The following is a 19512-nucleotide window of genomic DNA, read 5'->3' as shown; positions in this document are numbered from 1 at the left end:
AGTTCATTATTAAAAATGTATTTTGTCATTTATATTTACATCTAACATTTTCTGTACAAATGCAATTTGAACAGCAGTATAATTCTTGATATGATTAGCTATTGTGCCGAAATATTATAGCGATTTTAGTATTAGTGTGTATGTGATATTCAGTTTTACTGTTCAGATAATTTAGTTTCTCCTATATTTGGTGATGTGTTTTATCTTTGTATATTATAGACTGATATCCAAACCACTTAAAAAAAAAAAAAAAAAAAAAAACACTTTATAAAATGTAGAGTTGATATTGATTTTTTTTTTCGAAGTTGTTACTTTAGATCAAAGTTCAGTTTTTGTATTGTTGCCGAATGGCTTTGATGGCACATGGCACTTACTAACCGTATGGTAGCTTCGAAAAGGGCCATTTTTGCCGTCGATTGGCTTCGACAGCTCGTAATTGCTAACGTTATGGTAGCCCTGAGAAGGGCTGTTGTCATTGAATGGCTTCGACGGTTCGTAATTCATAACCTTGTGGTGGCTCTGAAAAGGGCCGTTTTTTGCGTTAGCTCTGAGAAGAGCTGTTGGGTTCGGAAGCTGGTCTCCAGCGAAGTTGGGTTGTTGCAGCTCATCCATTGAAGTCCGACTGGGCTTTCCCTCAGTGGCAGTGGTGAGTCAGCGTCGGTCGTCATTCACAGCGCGGCCAAGGTGGTTCTCCCTGAGCAATCCCATGCTGGGCTGGCTCCTGCTGCTGAGTCCGCCGGCCAGGGCGAATGAAGCCTGGTGAGCTGGAGCTGGAGCAGGAAGGTAGTATCCACATCCAGCGACTCCGTTGGCAGGCCAGCCAGGCCTGCTGCTCCGGCGGGGATGTTGGCAACCGCCAGGATGTCCCTTGTTGAGTCGGCCAGGAAGCTTCTTATGTCTTCTTCTTCTTGGTCTTCTCCCGGTGGTGGTCGATGATGAATTGCAAATTCACTCTTGTGCATACTCTTTTATTGGAGCCTGAGAGTGGTGTGGTTGCAGCACCACTATGGTGGGAGAACTGTGCGGTCATCTGCACGGCGGTAGTGATACTTGTATCAGCACATCCATATACTGTTTGCCAGTTTGAATCTGAGTTGTTATACCGTGTTCAGATGTCGATATTAAATTAGGCATATATGTGGTAACAGTATTATAAAAAACAGTGACTGTTTATATAAAAAATTTTCGTATACTTACTGACTGACTCGCATATACCCCTTGTAGAACCCTGATTCATATAGTCTTAGAACTATACTTAATTTTAACCAATTTTTTTTGCTTTAATTGTGTCTTGAAAAAGAAAGAAATCACTAGAGGTTAATCTGGTTTTTATGAGGACACGTAGCAACATTATTAGTCCAGCCAAAAACTCAAACTTTTTAATCCAGTATGACCAGGAATTATTATTGAGCAGTCATTATATTTGTGGTTCTTTGTCCTGAATGCCTTCCTTCAGGTACCTTAGAGTAATATTGTAGAAACCAGAATTGTTAGTCAGTCCCTTGGAGAAATTCATGCCTCCAAACCTTAAAAAAAAGGTTCTGATGAATTGTCATCATGTGCTGAAGTTCAAGTGCCACTCAAAACATCTTGTCTTACTCATCAATTCATTACTATACACCTGCTGAAGCATTTCTATTATCTGCTTTGTTTTGCATAGTTTAATGAATTTTATATTTGTTTTTTCTCAAGTTTGAGTCCCCATTCTGAAGTCACAAACAAGCAAATGCTAGAGTAGTTATAAAAACAACAAAACTGTGTAACATAGTTCCTGGTGTAAATAACACAATGGAACTCAACATACCAATTATTGAAGGTTATTTTTCATCCCTGACGCATACCCCTGTGCCGATTCCTTTTAGTTGCAACTGACATGGTCTCAGAATCTTTTAAGCATATTTAATAAGATGGAATGTTATAAAATAGTTTAAATTCCTGGTGTTGTTTGGTTACATTTTACTGTTTTATATATCTTACATTATTATTCCTAATATTTCAATTAACGATTGAATCAGTATATTTAAAATAATTTAACAAAATTCTTAACTTTTGGGAGAATTCAAGTCTTAGGTTTGAGCTAAATAATTAAACAGTAATTTCAGTAAATACTCTTCTGGGAGTTTATTAGTAATTTTTATTTATTTATTTTTTTAATGAAGGTTAAAATATTTTTTAAAGGGTAAGTAATCTGTTCATCTTTTTTTATTCAGATAGTCACTCCGAGAGACTGAGACTGTCTCTTGAGCTAATCTGTCTGTCTATGCAGAAACTTGAATCCAGTAGTAATGATAATTCAGATAATGTTAAATAAAATAATTGCTGAATTTATGAGACTACTCAGTGTAAATTCACGCAGTATTTGGTTCACAACTTCAGTTCTGTACATGTTTGTTCATCATTACTCCATTTACATTTATTTTCTCACTTAGTAATGTTTTTAAAACTATCAAAATCAACTGTAAATAGTCTTGTCTTAATATTTAAATTTTATATAAATTTCATTTTAATATATTATTTCTAGATCTGACTAGTCATTCAGAGTTAACAGTATATCGTACTGGTATGACTGTTCACTGCTGAAGTTATTTGTATGAACAGCTGATTATGTTGTTGAAATGTCAAGCATACAAAATTCAATTTAGCAAGATTACACAGAAGTTAAAATTTTCTAGAATATGAAACTACCCATCATAGAAATGGTTCTGCCTAAAGTGTGGAGTATAAAATAGGAACTTAAAAGTATCAGATGGGATCCTGTCCTTCAACAGATAGTTTATCTCTTTGCTGTTTTTTCTTCCATTTTCTCTGAAGCCTAATTTTTTTACAATATTTTAGTAGTTTTTTGTTGTTTCCATTAATGCAAAAGTCATTCTATTATTAAAGACAACAGTAATTGAGTAACATGTATATAGTATCAAATTTCCATATTGTAATCAAACACAAGTTTTGAGCCTTTATAGTCACTAAAAAGGCTCAAAGCTTGTCTTGGATAACAATTAATTAATTTTAGATATGTAAATAATATTTCAGGACAGTCAGTAATATCAGTTTATTATTTATCATGAGGATTAAACTTTAGTTATCTCCTGGTATAATTTCCCTGTATAATTATACAACTATCCTGTATTTCTACTAAGCAACTTAAAAAGCTATTAATTCTATGCCTCAACATTACAGTTGATCTTATACCAGCATTTTCACTTTTTCATTGCTTTGTATGCTTTGTAAATGTTTCCCTCACTATGAACTGGTATTGATCACTTCCTGCTTGATTTCTGTTTATGTTCGCTGTGTCAACCGATCAGTTTTTGGATAAATTTTTTCATGCAACAGAACCACACCTACTCATCTTTCTCAACACTTAGGAATCAATACTGCTTTACCTTGGACAGCAGTAAATTAGAATAAAATCAACTGGCTACTGACTGTTCTTTATTTTTCTAGAAATTCACAAAAAATCACAACTTCTGTACCAAAAAAGCAGCCACTTTACTGATTGATTGCTTTTACATAAACTTTTTTCTCACTGGAGACTTGGTGCTTCTATTTAAAACTACTTTTTTTTGTTAAAGATCAAATCAGTAAATTTGTGTTATAAGTAATTATTACAGTTAAAAATTCATCACTATCATCAGACAAATTTATTTAGAAGTTTACAGATTCATAGCCTTTCAGTTTCCGATCTAATATCAGTATCATCTTACATTTGTTTTTTCAGTAAATAAAATTCAGGAAAATTAATTATTTAAACTTAAAGGCCAGGCTAGTTCCTCAAAAGTTACCTGTTTTACTTCATCGTTTCATCAAAATGTTAGTCTAGGTATATTGTAGACACTTCAACGGGTCTTCTAAATTATTGTTCATTTGCAATTCTGAAGTTCAACTTTGAAACATTCTAAAACCTTCTTAGGTTCAGATGCGTGTTGCATTAGCAACACGCAATGTATAAATGTATTTATACATTTTTCATAATACAGTCATGCTGAAAATATGTTTAAATATTTTAATGATCAATGTATCAAAAGTACAGAGTTTTTTTTTTAATTTGTGAATGTATAATTAATTTATATATATACATACATACACACAATACAACAACTATTGAGTTGCAATTTGTAATATATTATTGATGACTTAAAAAGTTAAATTTACCTTAAAATCTTTTGGTTAGGCAGTTTGTATTTAATTATTGAATGTCTCTCTCATTCTTGCAGTTATCTAAAAGTAATTAAAAATGATTAAAGATATCTGATTAGTTGTTTTTATTCTGAGTTTTATATCTGGGTTTGAGTCCTGATAATGATTTAGAATTTTTTTCATTATATAGAAAAAACATCTTCACGATGATGGTTAATGAATGTTGTAAATGAATAAACCAATTTATTAATATTCCAATTTTGTGAAATTATTGAAGATTGCTTTTAGTTGCTGTGATGTAGCTTATTTATATTGAACTTTAAATATAGAAATATTTAAATTAAGATTTAAAAATGTAGACTTTAACATTAATGTTAATGATTATCAATGCTACATAAGCCTGGATCCACTTCATCAATAAAAACACTGTATTCTAATACAATTGATGTGTTATACATTATAAATTGTTATCAGTGTTCACTGAGCGCTAGTGTAGTTATTTATATGGTTATAATTTCCTTACAGTTATTTGTTAGAATTTTTCACATCGATGCTATTTTCATTTTCTTTATTGAAATGTTTACTTTTATTTGTTAAAACAAACAGGGTAAAAATGGAATCATAATAATACTATAGATTTTAGTATTATTAGCCTGTAAAATATTATTTATATGATTGCCTCTGACTCTTTTAATACTGATTTGTATACCATTAATACACCTGATTTCTAAAAAGAAAAAAAAATAGCATAATGTTATTGTATATTGTTATTGTTATTGTTATTGTTATTGTATATTATATCTCAAGATAATAAACAAACAACTTGATCATCAAGGAAAAACCAATTCTCAGTAGACTGAGATATTTTAATTTCAAATCAATGTTAGAGGATTTACTAAACATCTGTCCTCGATGTGTAGTGTTGTAACATTATATTATAAAACTTAAGAGAAAATAATCATTTAAATCAATGAATCTCTCAACAAGAATGGATTTTCTATTGCATTTATCATTCCATCATCCAGATATCAAAATGATAATCAAAATAGAAAACTGAGTTCAGACTAATGATTCGTTGTTCAGGAATGTTCTGCTCATATAGATCAGTTACAGAAAACAAAAAAATTTCAGTTGTCATTGATAACATGTACAATCAAATAATAATTTTCTTTCATTAAATTTTTTTGCAGCAATTTGGTGAAATTGTAGAATATGAATTTGATGACAGCGCAAAATCATTGATTTTGACTTTTAAGTCACGAAAAGAAGCTGAAAATGCTATTGCTAAAGGGCAGTCTGTTGGTGATAGTGTTTTGTCCATGACGTGGTTTAATGAAAATCAAGCTTCGAGGAAGTAAGACCTGATTTTTAATTTTTTTTATGTATGTTCATAGTTTTTTCAAAATTAATATTATTTTGTTAACTTTCAGATGGTTGAGAGTGAAATTGCATTCATTTTAAATGTAACTTTGATTTGTGACAAGACATTAAAATGTATCTTCTTATAACTTCACGGTTGGTTCTCCAACTATTGAAACAGATCTTGGAGCTATATTTAATGAACCATATCCCATAAATTACTGAGGTTAAGTATAGTTGGGTGCAGTTTCCATTAATTGGATTGCTGCATACTGTGTTCAGTTTTTGGTTAAGGAATTACCAATTGATGGGGAAAAAAGACATTCAGTGATTAGAGATTGTCAATGGGAATCGGTTTATCAATGCGGTTTAGTCACATCTGTAATCATTTCTGACTGCTAGCAACTGAGATATTCTAAGTTCAGTGAACCATATGCTGTAAAACGGTACAATTATTTCTTTTATTATGCCTTCTCATGATTGCTTTTCAAGTAATCATAATTTTGCTATAAAAGACAAGAGTTTGTGTCATTAGAAATGTTTAAAAAACTTTTGAGTTATCGAGTATTCATTTATTTTTAACATATGAATTTGATTTTTATTATTTCATATCAATTTTGTTGATTTTTTAATGAAATTCTTGTAAATAAATTTACACCTTCGGTGATAGTTAATATAACATATATACACCTACATGCTGATATTTGTCTATGTGTTTTCTCATTCAGATAAGTCTTTAATATATATATTTATTCATTTTTTGCAAAAAGAGATTATTGTGCTAAGAAATAAATTTCTGCGCCTTGGATGATGCACAGTGTATAAAATTGTATATTTTTCAAGCATACTGTACCTCCTGGTACATGCATGTTCTCTTGGTAATATGGTTAGATTTTCTTTGTAAATATTTACAGTAATATATATATATAACATGTTAATTACCTGTTTCTTTGGAAAATTATCATCATACAACAAATTATTTTTTTTAATAATGTAAAAAATGTTTCGGAAACCAATTTTTTGAAATTAGTCATCATTAAAATAGAAATTAACAGTTTAACATTACAGATAATGAAAAAACTGAATTATATATTATTTTAATTCAATCTCAATTATATTGTTAAAAGAAAAATAGAATGTATTTATTTTTAAAAATTAGCCTTTAAATTTATAATTAGAAGATTAATAATACGAATAAATAAACAAATTATTATTAATAATTATGTTGATTAATTTTGTTTATTAGTAAAGCCAGCCTGGCAGACAGCCTAGTGGCCATGTCAAAGGTGCGAATGTAAAATTTTATTTATTTTTCTTGTTTTTGTTTTAATTGTTGTTTTTCTATATTGTTTTCTATTACTGTTTGTAAATACTCAATGATTTTTATTAAAAACACACTTTTATTATTATTAAATACATAAATTACATGATTTACTTGAATTAATGTTTCAAAAATATTTGCCAAAATTTCATTTAGAGTACATTTTATTGCTAGAAATTAAATTACCTTTAAAAAATTTTAATAAATAATAATGTAGGAAACTGATCTGGCAGCAATAAGTGTGGAAAACAGTTAAACAAATTTATAAACTTCCCCTTACTTCATTATTTTAAGTCACCCTGAAACTTATAACATATTAATATGTTACTGATAAGATTCTTACATTTTGTCCATTAGAGATACTTTTGACATTCATGTGAACAGTCCAAATCTGATGTAGTATATTATCCCATTAATTATAATAAAATATAATCTCATTAAAAAGTTTTTGTAAAAACATGTTTATGTCTGCAGTTCTACTTGATAATTTTAACAGTTTTTATGTTACTCAAAAGCTTTTCTTTGAGTATATTTCTCATTTTATAAATTGGTGTAATTCTTCTCAGAAAACCGGAAAAATATATCTAATTCCTTAACCGTGAAGATATAAAATTGGATCTTTTTCTAATCAATTTCCTGTCCAAAAACCAAGTGATGTTTTAAATCAAAACATAAAATACATGAAGTTTGTTATAGACTTCCTTAAGATGTTTTTTCAATATATAGTAGTTGGTGCTTCCCTTTTCCTATTTATAAAATTAAACGCCCTTCATACTTTCCAAATCAATCATTACCCACCATTTCTATTCAAGTTCACATTCCAGCTGAGGCAGTTCTAGCTGAGAAGTCAAACTAGTAGTTCATTTACTTTGTTTTAGAAATCCGGTCTTAAAAAAAATATTTTGTATTAAGAAATCTCTAATGTATATAACTGATATATAAACAACTGTATAGTATAAACTGTGCATGCTAAGAAACTACAAAATCAAAAATAGAAATTAATATTGATAACAAAAAACATGAAAAATCAAAAATTTAATTAAAAAGAAATATTTAGAAACACGTGAAAGGGATACATGATTTTCGCTGGGAGGAATACCATCCTGCAAACATTTATGAATTTTTCTTTTTTAATGAATTTTGCAGCAGCCCTTACTGCTAGTGGTAACAACATAAAATTAATAAGGTAGATATTAATTGTCATAAAATTAAAGGAAACTGACACTGTAAACCATGCTTAACAGATTGAATTTTTTCATTGTTTATGTTATCATTATCTTTATAGTAGCCAACTTGTGTCTGTATTACAGTGATAATCATAATGTGCATCGTCGATCTATAGTCCTGATTGGTGAAGAAGAAGAGGAGGAGGAGGAGGAAGAGGTAGATGACCTACTAGAAGAAGGAGAGGAGGATGGTGATGATGTAAGTATTTCTCATAATTTATCTTTAAATACATCCATTTTTTCTAAAGCATACTTATTTTGTATTAAGGTAATGTTACAGAATGTTTAATATTGGGCTTAAATATTTCTATTTATTTTCAAAACGTATACTACAAAAAACTATAATAAGCAAGCTACATTTTAACCAAGTAACAGTATGCATCCATTTCGTGGACGCTAAACTATTTGGTAAACTGGTAACTTCATCCCCTTTGAATTTTTGCAGATTTATTTTGAATAAACCTGCAATATTTATTGTTTGTTTTGAATAAATACCATTACAGTTTTATTTGTGATTGTATTTATGTAGGATAAACAAATAAATTAGATTAAAACTAAAACTAGATTTCTTGAACGTTGTCAAAATGAGGCGTAATAAATTAGGTTTATCTAATATGGCAGACCATCTAATAAACAATAAACATTCTATATCTGATATTGACACAAGTTTAGAAACATTAGAAATTAATGAAGTTGACAAAAAATGAAATATATTAGGAAAAAAAAAAAAATATATATATATATATATACAAACAAAATTTCAGTTTGATTAACCATCAGACAGCATTTGAGGGAGATAGTCTTATAAAAACTGCAACAAATAGCAGCACTTGTATAATAAATTAATATGCAATTTTCATTATATTGCATACTATTACAAACATTACACTATGACCATGTACATGGTTTATTTTAGTATGAGGCATGTTTTTAAAGTAAGTACTGTTTTGAAATTCCACCGCTATGCTGCGGTTGGCATTTCACATATGTGCACTGTGTATCCACATCTGTTGGCAAGCCACAGACGTCATTATGGAAATATTCAACTGTGTTTACATTTGTTTGTGAGTATTTAAAGTGCCTCCCCCGATCAAGAATCCTGCCGACTGTGAAATACATGGTGTGATTCATTTTCTTAGTGGCGCTGAAATTCATCATCAGATCAGTGAAGTTATTGAGAAATCATTATGAGCAATGGAATGGTATGAAAATGGGTTAGAGCTTTTAAAGATGGTCACCAGAATGTTCATGATGAGGAATGGAATGGGCGACCTTCTGTCATTACTGAAGATTTAGTGCAGAAAGTTAACGAAAAAGTGAAAGAGAACAGACGCTTTATGATTTCTTTGGTGTCTGAAGAGTTTCCTCAAGTTTCAAGAAGTGTTGTCTATGAAATTGTGACTGATTGCTTAAATTATCGAAAATTGTGCTCACGCTGGCTACCGAAAATGTTGACTGAGGTGCACAAAACCAAACATTTAGGCAGGGCGTTGACTTTTCTTGAGCGGTACAATGTAAAGACTGATGATTTTTTAAGCCGAATTTTCACAGGCGGCGAAACATGGGTGGCTTATGTTACACCAGAATCGAAGCAGTAATCCATGGAATGGGTGGCATTCAACATCACCCAAGAAAGTGAAGTTTAAGCTAACAATTTCAACCCAGAAAATCATGTGTACAGCGTTTTGGGACAAGAAAGGGATGTTACTGGTGGAGTTTTTGCCTCATGGTAACACAATAAAATCTATGACATATTGTGAGACCTTAAAAAAACTGTGCTGTGCAATCCAAAACAAAAGGTGTGGAATGCTGAGTAAAGGGATCCTTTTGCTTCATGATAATGCCCATCCACATGTGGCTAATCAAACTCAAGAACTCATCGCATCATTTGGCTGGGAACAACTTGATCACCCTCCATACAGTTCTAGTCTAGCGCCCAGTGACTACCACTTGTTCCTAAATTTGAAGAAACATGTGGGTGGTCAGCGCTATGACAATGATGATGGTGTCAAAGCGACCATGCTGCAATAGTTATTGAATCAGACGGCAGACTTCTATGATGACAGTGTTCAAAAGCTGGTTGCATGTTACAAGTGCCTTAATATTGGTGGCAATATGTAGAAAAGTATACTAAAGTACAGGCTTTCATGTAAAAATAAAATTGTTAAGAATAGTGTACTTGTTTTTTTTTTTTAATTTCAAAACAGTACTTACTTTAAAAATATGCCTTGTATTTTTAATATGCATTTAATTAACTGTTTCAATCATAACTGATGATATGGCATTCTGCGAAAGTACTTTCATGATAAAATTAAGATAAAATGTGTTTTATCAATATTCTGTACTAGGTGGTTTGTGTTAATAGAATTTAATATATATATATATTTCTCCAATTGGTAATGCAATTATCATAACTAAACATGTAGTTTGGGATTATGTCTTGTGTTTACTTTACGAGGTTAGTCCACAGTTTTTTTGAAATTTTTGTTTACTTTAGCTGATAACTTGAATAAATTTTATTCTATTATATTTTAAATATTTCTAATTATAATTTATGATAATTTACTGATCAGCATGAAAAAGTTAGACATCTTTCTAATTTTGATAAAAATGTTGTGGATTTACAAAAAAATAGTAATTGTAACTCAGCTAATGACAATTTATGAAACCAACATTTACATCAGCAAGGAGTCACTGCTGTGTATTTATATCACAGTAGCATGGATTGTGTTACCATCAGTCTACTACTGATATGTGTATAGTGTAGTACTTGGTTTTGATGCTATATAAAATACAAGTATTAATTTCATTACTGATTAGTATTCTCATTATTAATAATAATTTACTATCATAGCACATTATGATGTGTTTCCTTAACCAATTAAGCAATGTACAAAAGTTTTTCTGAAATTATGGTTCTTAATTACATTGTCCAAACAGCAGAATAGTTTGTTATAAAATTATGGAAAAACAAGTGATTTTAAATGCTAGTAGTACACAACAGTTAAGCTGTTAGGCTACTTTATTTATGTTAAAGTTACATTTTTTATTGCCATTTCAATTTTTAAAGACATTTCACTGGAGATGTAAATATGTTTTTTAATTATACATAAATTAAGAATAAGTATTTTATAGTATAAAATTTGTGATAAAGTTAACTGGAAGTTTTATATGCAAGCAGTTTTAAGAATTTTACAATTTACATTTTATAATATGAGGATTATTGAATTAAATTATATAATAGCTTACATAAACTATGTTAACTATGTTTCAGTGCAACTTGGGAAAACAGTGTATTCACTAAGCCTGAGCCATATGTTCATAAAGAACTTATATGACTCAGCCCTGTCATCTGTTATAGTGAATTATATTTTTCAGAGTTTACCTCTGTATCATATTGTAATTTATGTAGTAGTTTTTTTAAAGCAAAATTTTTATTAATAAAATGATAAATTTGAAAAATGAATTTTTGCAAAATGAAAAAAATAAATTATTAATATTAGACTTCCATCTGTACCGTATACAGTGTATTTCTTCTTTCCATTTGTTAATTATTTTTTTAGGCAATCATTTCATCACCATGCTTGAAATAATATTTATATTATATTTTTCTATATAAAAGATACAAAGATGAACTTTAATTAGTCATAAGAAATACAGAAACTGCAAAGATGAAGTGAACACTGAAAAAAAAAAAAAAAGTTAAAAATTTCTGGCATGAGATGTCCACAAACTACTTTATAAAAATAGCACTGAAGAAACCTTTCCAAGTGACAGCACAACATAAACCGATCCAAGTCAACTTGAAAAATAGCATTTTCATAGACATTTGACACGTCAAATCCATCAGTCCCTTGATAGAGTTCAGTATGACATATTAACGAGTCATTTGTGCTCAACGTGTTAATAAACTTCGTAATGAATGCATAATGTGTTTTAGAAGAGAATAGTTCACTATGATATACTGAATTCTGGGTGATATATTATGAACACCAACATTCTGATAAATCAGACTGCATTCCTTTTGTGTTTAAGCAGAAATTTTTATATCAATAAAATATAAATTTAAATAATATCAATATATAAATTTACATTTAATTTTCTGCAATAATCTAAATGGTTATTTATTTTACACATCATGTAGTTGATTTTTCTTTAATTCTGTTAGTCATTTGATTAATTTATTGTTCTCCGTTCCTTTCTATTGTGACCAAATTTTGATGATACATCCTTAGTTATATGTATTATATGTTGTTTTATCTTTGCCTTACTTATACTTGTTTTTTCTTGATACCTTTATGAACACTTCATCATCTGTGTTCTTTTACAAAAATTTTGTTTCTTCTCCCTATTTTTTTTTTTTTCATTTTGTACTTATCAACCTTTCTGAATTTCAATTTTTACCTTAATACCACATGTCAAGAGTTTTTCTATCTGGTTTTTTCAGTCAATGTTTTTAATGTTATTAAATGATAAAATTATTCAGATATCTTTAATAATGTCTTAATACTTGAATATATATTTGATGCTGGCAATATACGAGGTTTGTTCAAAAAGTAACAAGAATTTTGAAATTTTACGGATGTATTAGTCCCATTCTCTGGGTTTTTTGTTGTATTGGTAAACATGTCTGAAAAGTATGTACATTTTTAGCCATATTGGATGTTTAGTCTGTTGTCAGCTGTCAAAAGGATAACACATGTTTTGGTACAATTGGTGATTTTTTATTTATATAAATATTGGATCAGGGAATTTGTATTAAATTTTGCTATAAGAATGGAATAAAGTGTAGCAGTGTTTTAAAACTGTTAAATATTGCTTTTGGTGAGTCTGCTATGAGTAAAGCAAGGGTTTACGAGTGGTATAAGCATTTCCAAGAAAGTCATGAAGATGTTGAAGGTGACGAGCGCCCTGGACACCCCAGCACATCAACACCCGATGAAAATGGGGAAAAAGTGAAAGAAATAATTATGAATGATCGCCGAATCACAATCAGAGAAGTTGTTAATGATGTTGGGTTATCAGTTGGCTCATGCCATGAAATTTTCTCGGATATTTTGGGTATGAAACGTGCGACAGCAAAATTTGTTCCAAAATTGTTGAATTTCAAACAAAAACAACAGCGAATGGAAGTTGCTAAATGAAGTGAACAACGATGCAGAACTACTGAAACATGTCATAACAGGTGATGAAACATGGGTTTATGGATATAATGTCAAAACTAAGGCTCAATCATCCCAGTGGAGGCATTCTGGATCACCAAAACTGAAAAAAGCTCAACAAGTATGGTCGAATGTGAACGTTATGCACACCGTGTTCGTCAATTCTAACGGCATAGTGCTTCATGAGTTCTTGCCACAAGGTCAAATTATCAATAAGGAGTATTACCTACAAATTCAATGCCGTTTGCATGAAGCAATCTGAAAAACTCCCGGATTTGTGGTGAAACAATTCATAGCTTTTGCACCACATTAATGCACCCGCTCACACTTCATTACTTGTTCGTCAATTTTTAACCAAAAACAACCCTGTAACGAAACCCCAGCTGCCAGACATAGCCCCGAGTGACTTTTTTCTATTCCCAAAAATAAAGAGAACCTTAAAGGGCTGTGATTTTACCAGCATAGGTGACATTAAAAGCGAATAGCGAAAGAGTAAACACTATTCCAAAGATTGAGTTCCAGAAGTGTTTCGGGGATTGGAAAAAGTGCTGGCATAAATAAAATATATAATAGGGATTATTTTGAAGGGAATAACATTAATGTAGATGAATAAATAAAATTCTTTCCAAAAAACAAAAATTCTTGTTACTTTTTGAACACACCTTGTATATATTCAAAAAATAATTCAACCGCCAAAAAATATAATATCTAAGTATAATATATTTATATATAAAATATTTAATGAAATATAAACCACCAAAACACAGTAAATAGGTAAGTTAAACGTAGCAAGAATCGATTTTTGGGATCCTGCATTTTCAGTTATTATTAAATTCTATAATTAATTTCAAAATACAATTTCAAAAATTTAGAAATGTTAAATATGTTTTAATATAATTATAGAATTTAATAACAACTGAAGATCTGAGATCCCATGAAAATCAATTCATGGAGTTAATATGGTAAGTTTAACTTATCTATTCACTGTGTTTTGATGGTTTATATTCTATTTAATATTAAATTTTATTAGCACAGTGGTCAATATGTTTATGAATTTTTTGAATTTTCAAAAAAAGAAAAAATATATGTATATATTTCCCTTAGTGTATGTTTCAGCTGTAAATGCCTTGAAGTGATTTTAACATCAATGTTGTGTTTGTCAAAAGAAAATGTCTACATTTGAATTTGAAAACTTTAATTTCATACAGTTTTATTATTAATTTTATAAAACCATTACAGCAAGGAATTACTGTAGTTCTCTTTTAGGATTCAGTTCATGTCTTATATTTCTTGTAAGGTACAGACTCAATTTTAGTTAAAATTCTTTTCAATCTTTCCTCTGAATTTCTCTCAGTTCTAAAATGCTATTTATTGCTTCTTTCATAAATAATTTTAAAAAATGACAGACTACTTCTTTAGACTAATCTTTTCAGCTTTCCTTTCCTGATCTTTGACTCTTATTGTAGTTAAATAATTCTTGTTGAGATTGTGAATAATTTCTTTCTCTATATCTCAATTGTAATTTTCTTAAAAATCTAAAATATTCTATTCTATTACATATTATTAAATGCTTTTCAAGATCTGCCATTCAGGGTGTTTTCTTTTTAATTAGCCTGCCATATAAAATTAATGTTGGGTTAAAATTGCCTTCTGTGCTACTTGTGCTTTTCTTGGATTCAGACTCTTCTACATTTATTATACCTTCCATCTCTTATTCTATCCTATAAATTATCCTAATAAGTAATTGTTATGTATAATTTATGAAACTTGTTTAATTAATAGAGAGCATTAATTTAGTTACAGCTAGAAGAACTCGGTGAAGAATTATTATTTCAAGAAGAAGATCAAGAAGAAGAAGAAGATGAGGAACGTTCTTGGCGTCGATAGCAGTTTACAAGTAAAAAATGTAAACAATGTGTAAGAAGCAGGGGCACTGTTATAAGTGACACCACTGTGATTCCTTTATTTAGATTTATAAGTGATGCTATATTATCAGCATGTTAAAAAAGGCTGTTGTAAATTAGGATCATAATTATAATTATTATTTTAAAATATTAGTTTATTGATGAAGAATGATTATGTGTTGCATGTTACTCAGTTGCATTGTGAATATTAATAATCTATCATTTTATTACCATCTTTGTTTTATCCCAAATTTTTTTGTGTTTTGTAATACAGTGAATATATTTCACTGCTCGATCTAAATGTAATTATTATTATTATCACCATCATCATCATCACCACCGTTGTCATAATGATCATAGTATGAATGTCTTCTAACATTTATTTTTTTAAATATATAGAATCTGAGTAGCATTTTGCCAATATAAATTTATTGTAATGTACCATTTGAAAATCAGTTTCTAATTTTTTTAAATATATTTCTCAATATAATATGGCACAGCAATATGCACAAATTATTTTTTTTTCTTTTATATCAATCTTTTTATAAAATATTATTGTGCCTTACTCAGAATTATTTATTTTCAAAGCATAGTGATGTTATTAATTCTATAATCAACTTTCGTTTTATTTATTCTGTGATCAGTGTCAGTCTACTTAACCTATTAGTACAAGATCAGTGATTTCATTTTTAATTTATTTTCAGTTATAATTTAACTAGCCATATATTTCTATTTACAGTTTATATTCTTTAGAAGAGTAACTTTTAATATATTTTATAACCGCATTAGTTATTTATTTGCTGATTTGTAGAAATAAACTTGGTTTTATTAAAAAAATTTAATTTCATCATAGTTTCTGTTGGCATTTTTGTGGCACTTAGATTCTATATTTTACGATTACATCATTTAGGAGTATTTAACTGTTGTTAATAGTATTTGCTCTTCTATTTACTTAGGCTAGGCTACTTTCCAAAAGAGGAAATATTATTGTTGACAGTCCTTTAATGATGAAGGTTAATTCTGTTGAATCAAATAATAAAATTCTAGGTTACAAAACCTAAAAAAAGATGTTTTTAAATAGATAAAAAAAGTCATGAATACAAAATAAATGCTACAGGATTAAAATATTTTTGTATTGAAATGTAGTAATAATTTACTTACCTTTTATATACCTTTTTTTTTTTTTTTTTGTCTTCTGTCATTTGACTGGTTTGATGCAGCTCTCCAAGATTCCCTATCTAGTGCTAGTCGTTTCATTTCAGTATACCCTCTACATCCTCTATATACCTATAAAAGGATTATAATTAATATATCAGTTTTGTTAAAAAAAAGTTAAAAAGTACATGAGAACTCTGCTCATAAATAGTACTCCTCAGAATAAATTTGACTGATTATGCTCTGTATCCTGTAATTTATGAATACATAGAGCTCCACCTATGATTTCTTTCAGGTTAATAATTTGTTTCTATTAAATAAAAAGCAGATACACCAAAATATTTATATATGGAATCCTATTTTCATGTTCTATGATTAAGGTGTGAGCCAGATTTCTGTATCCTGAGAGATTTAGGGTTACGTATTGTAACCAAATGCTTAAGCATTTGACTATGCTTTTAATTATAGAGTTAAACATAATTTGGATCTACATAGTTATTATATATGTATATGATTTATTCATCATATAATTTTTAAAAAATCATCGACCAGATGCAATCCTCTTTTTGCTGTAGCTCTTGGGCAAAGCCTATTGGGCCTCGTGATAAGTCTCCTGATGCCCTGTATCTCATAAAGTAGTGTGTAATAAAGTCAAAGAGATAGGACCGTTGAAATTTATCTGTGATAATTAAATTATAAAAAGTAGTAACACTTAACTCGGGTGTGTCCATAATTTCTTCAGATTAACTTTTATTGTGACATTACCCTCATGTATTGCCATATTTAAGTGTCACATCAGTGTATTTTGTTTAATTCTGGCATTGTTTTCTAGAAGTGAACCCATCATGATATTTGACAAATTAAAATGTATAGGCTTGATTTAACTCTGTAGATTAATTATAGTTGAAATATAAATTACTTTTTTGGAATTCATGAAAATTTTCATGTAGAACATTTAATTTTCATTTATTTATTTTGATAGGTTTAGTGCTTTGAATCTATTCATCTATATCTCTTGTATTATTTAAGAATACTGTTATAAATGCATTTTACATGACAAGCACTGCTTCTCAAGGGTTTCTGAGAATGAAGATTGTTGAAAGAACTATGATATTGTTACTTCTGTCAAAGATCTTGCTCCTCATGTCTATTACTTTGGTGCAATCTTCAAAGTCCATATTACTTAAGTTGCTCATTTGAATGATATAATTTTCATATAAATGTTTTTCACATCTAGGATGCTAACATATTGATACATTGTTATTTTGCAGCCATCTTAACAATAAAACTTTAAGCGTGTATTTTGTAATAATCTTACTTCCTTTCTGGAAATTTAGTTGAACCTGTTACTTTAAATATTAACTATTTCACTATTACATTTTTATAAATATTTTACTATTAATATCAGTGTATCGTAGAAATTTAGTGATGTATTCCTTAGACATATAAAAGCCATTTTGTGCGTTGGGATTGTGATGTGGACTTCTTTATGCTATTTTATGGCAGTAAATAAAATACAGTTTTTTAAAGTACAGTGTAGATTTTGTAGTTAATATCATTGAGCTAAATTTCTAAAACGGGAGTTAGAAAAGCTTTCTTTGAGAAGGTACTGTTTTGTGAAGCTATACCAATATTGAAGAGGTAGTTGAAATGAATTACTAGAAATACAATTGAAACTGCAAACTTTTATTAACATGTGCAGACTGTAGAAAAGTTTATAAGACTGTAAATGATGTATATATTTTATAGAAATGTAATTGTTAGTATCAAGATATAGCTTTTAATAACTATCATCAAGCAAGGTGATGTCAGGAAGTAAATCAGGCTTTTTGAATTTTGTCAGATATTTAAATGCATTAAAAAATATGTGAAGTAGCATATAAAATCAAAACTAATATTTCATTCAATGTTGCTGTAAAATTTTATTATGTTCTCTGGTAAATGTATTTAATAACATTGGTTTGATTAAAATAGGTGAGAGTTGCAGGATTTATATATGCAGAAGTGTTATGTAGGATACTTTCAGAATTCCATATAAATTATTCAACTGTTTGAATAGACTGATAATTCACTAGTAAACTTTATATTTTATTTAAATAAGTTATTCAAAGGTAATGTTAATTTCACAATTAGTGATTGATGATTATCTACAAGGAGTGGAATTGTAGATTATTATAATTATATAAGAGTAGTTATCTCGTAAATGTATAAAAACACATCCTGTCCCATTTCATAGAGGGAAAAGTTATCTATCTATTGTTAATACATTTTCAGATAAATTAATAAAAATTATAAATGATAAGAAAATTGTGATCAATTATACTGAATTGGGCTATTAAATAAATTAGCATACTTTTCCTCATTTATCCATCTGATTTATCAGTAATTCACTTAAAGTGTTAATATACTGGCTCACTATTCAACATTGATTGTTACTTATGAACTTTCTGTTAATTGTGTTTCTCATATATGACTAAAAATTAGTCTGGTAAAAGTCAATTACAAGAATACTTTTAACTCTTCTGGCTCTAGAAATCTGTTATTTTAGTGAATGGATAATTTTTAATCTTAACGGCATAGCTTTAGTATCTTTGCCTTTGATCCAGATGGTTTTGGATTCATATCCCAGATGGGCTTGCATTTTTCTTATGCTACAAAAAGTATAATCTAAATTAAAGTTTATCACCATTTGAAACAATGTTGTAAACACTAACATTATCTATTTAAAGGATTTACAGTCTTAATTCATGTATACAAATAAAACAAACGCATTACATACTTTTTATTAAAATAAAACAAATTACAAAAATAGTACACATGAAGAAATCACATTTAGCTTCCTTTTGGCCAAATTTTGCATTTATAGTTTCTTTGATCAATTTTTTACATTAATTCCTGCTTTGCAGATCAGTCATATTACAATTTTTTTTTATAATAGTACAGCTTAAGTTTCAGTATCTCTTCTGTAATGTTTTGAAATACACAATAGAACAAGAAACACTTTATCATGTAAATTTGGCAACCAGTTTGAAATATGACATACATTTTATGTATATTTGTCAATGATTTTTTTTTTCTGTAAAGAAAGAAAATATGATTGTGCTGGTACATAAGGCATTATACTTAAATAATTATTTATGGACTATTGCTGAAAAAGTAAATTATATTTACTATGTGCATACTGCATGTGTAATCAGTGTTGTACATTTTAAAATATTCGTGCTGGTCAAAGGGTTGAAGTTACTTAT

The 19512-nt window shown here is 29.0% G+C and overlaps 1 protein-coding gene across 4 annotated transcripts in view; it reads left to right on the top strand.

Annotated features, from left to right (window-relative positions):
* swm (Zinc finger protein swm) overlaps positions 1-15514 on the top strand; it is a 108068-nt gene extending 92554 nt beyond the window's left edge. For 3 of the 4 annotated variants that reach the window (XM_075363693.1, XM_075363692.1, XM_075363689.1), the window contains 3 exons: positions 5328-5491; positions 8128-8242; positions 15003-15513. In XM_075363693.1, coding sequence (XP_075219808.1) covers positions 5328-5491; positions 8128-8242; positions 15003-15092 — 369 coding nt within the window. In that variant the 3' untranslated portion in view covers positions 15093-15513. Of the gene's footprint in view, positions 1-5327; positions 5492-8127; positions 8243-15002 lie in introns of all 4 variants that reach the window. The other variant, XM_075363688.1, reaches the window with a different exon arrangement.
* The last annotated feature ends 3998 nt before the right edge of the window (positions 15515-19512 follow it).

This window comes from Lycorma delicatula, chromosome 4 (genome assembly GCF_047948215.1).
Source record: "Lycorma delicatula isolate Av1 chromosome 4, ASM4794821v1, whole genome shotgun sequence".
Lineage (NCBI taxonomy): Eukaryota > Metazoa > Arthropoda > Insecta > Hemiptera > Fulgoridae > Lycorma > Lycorma delicatula.
Note: the sequence above shows the minus strand (reverse complement) of the source record. Positions and strands in the feature narration are given on the sequence as shown.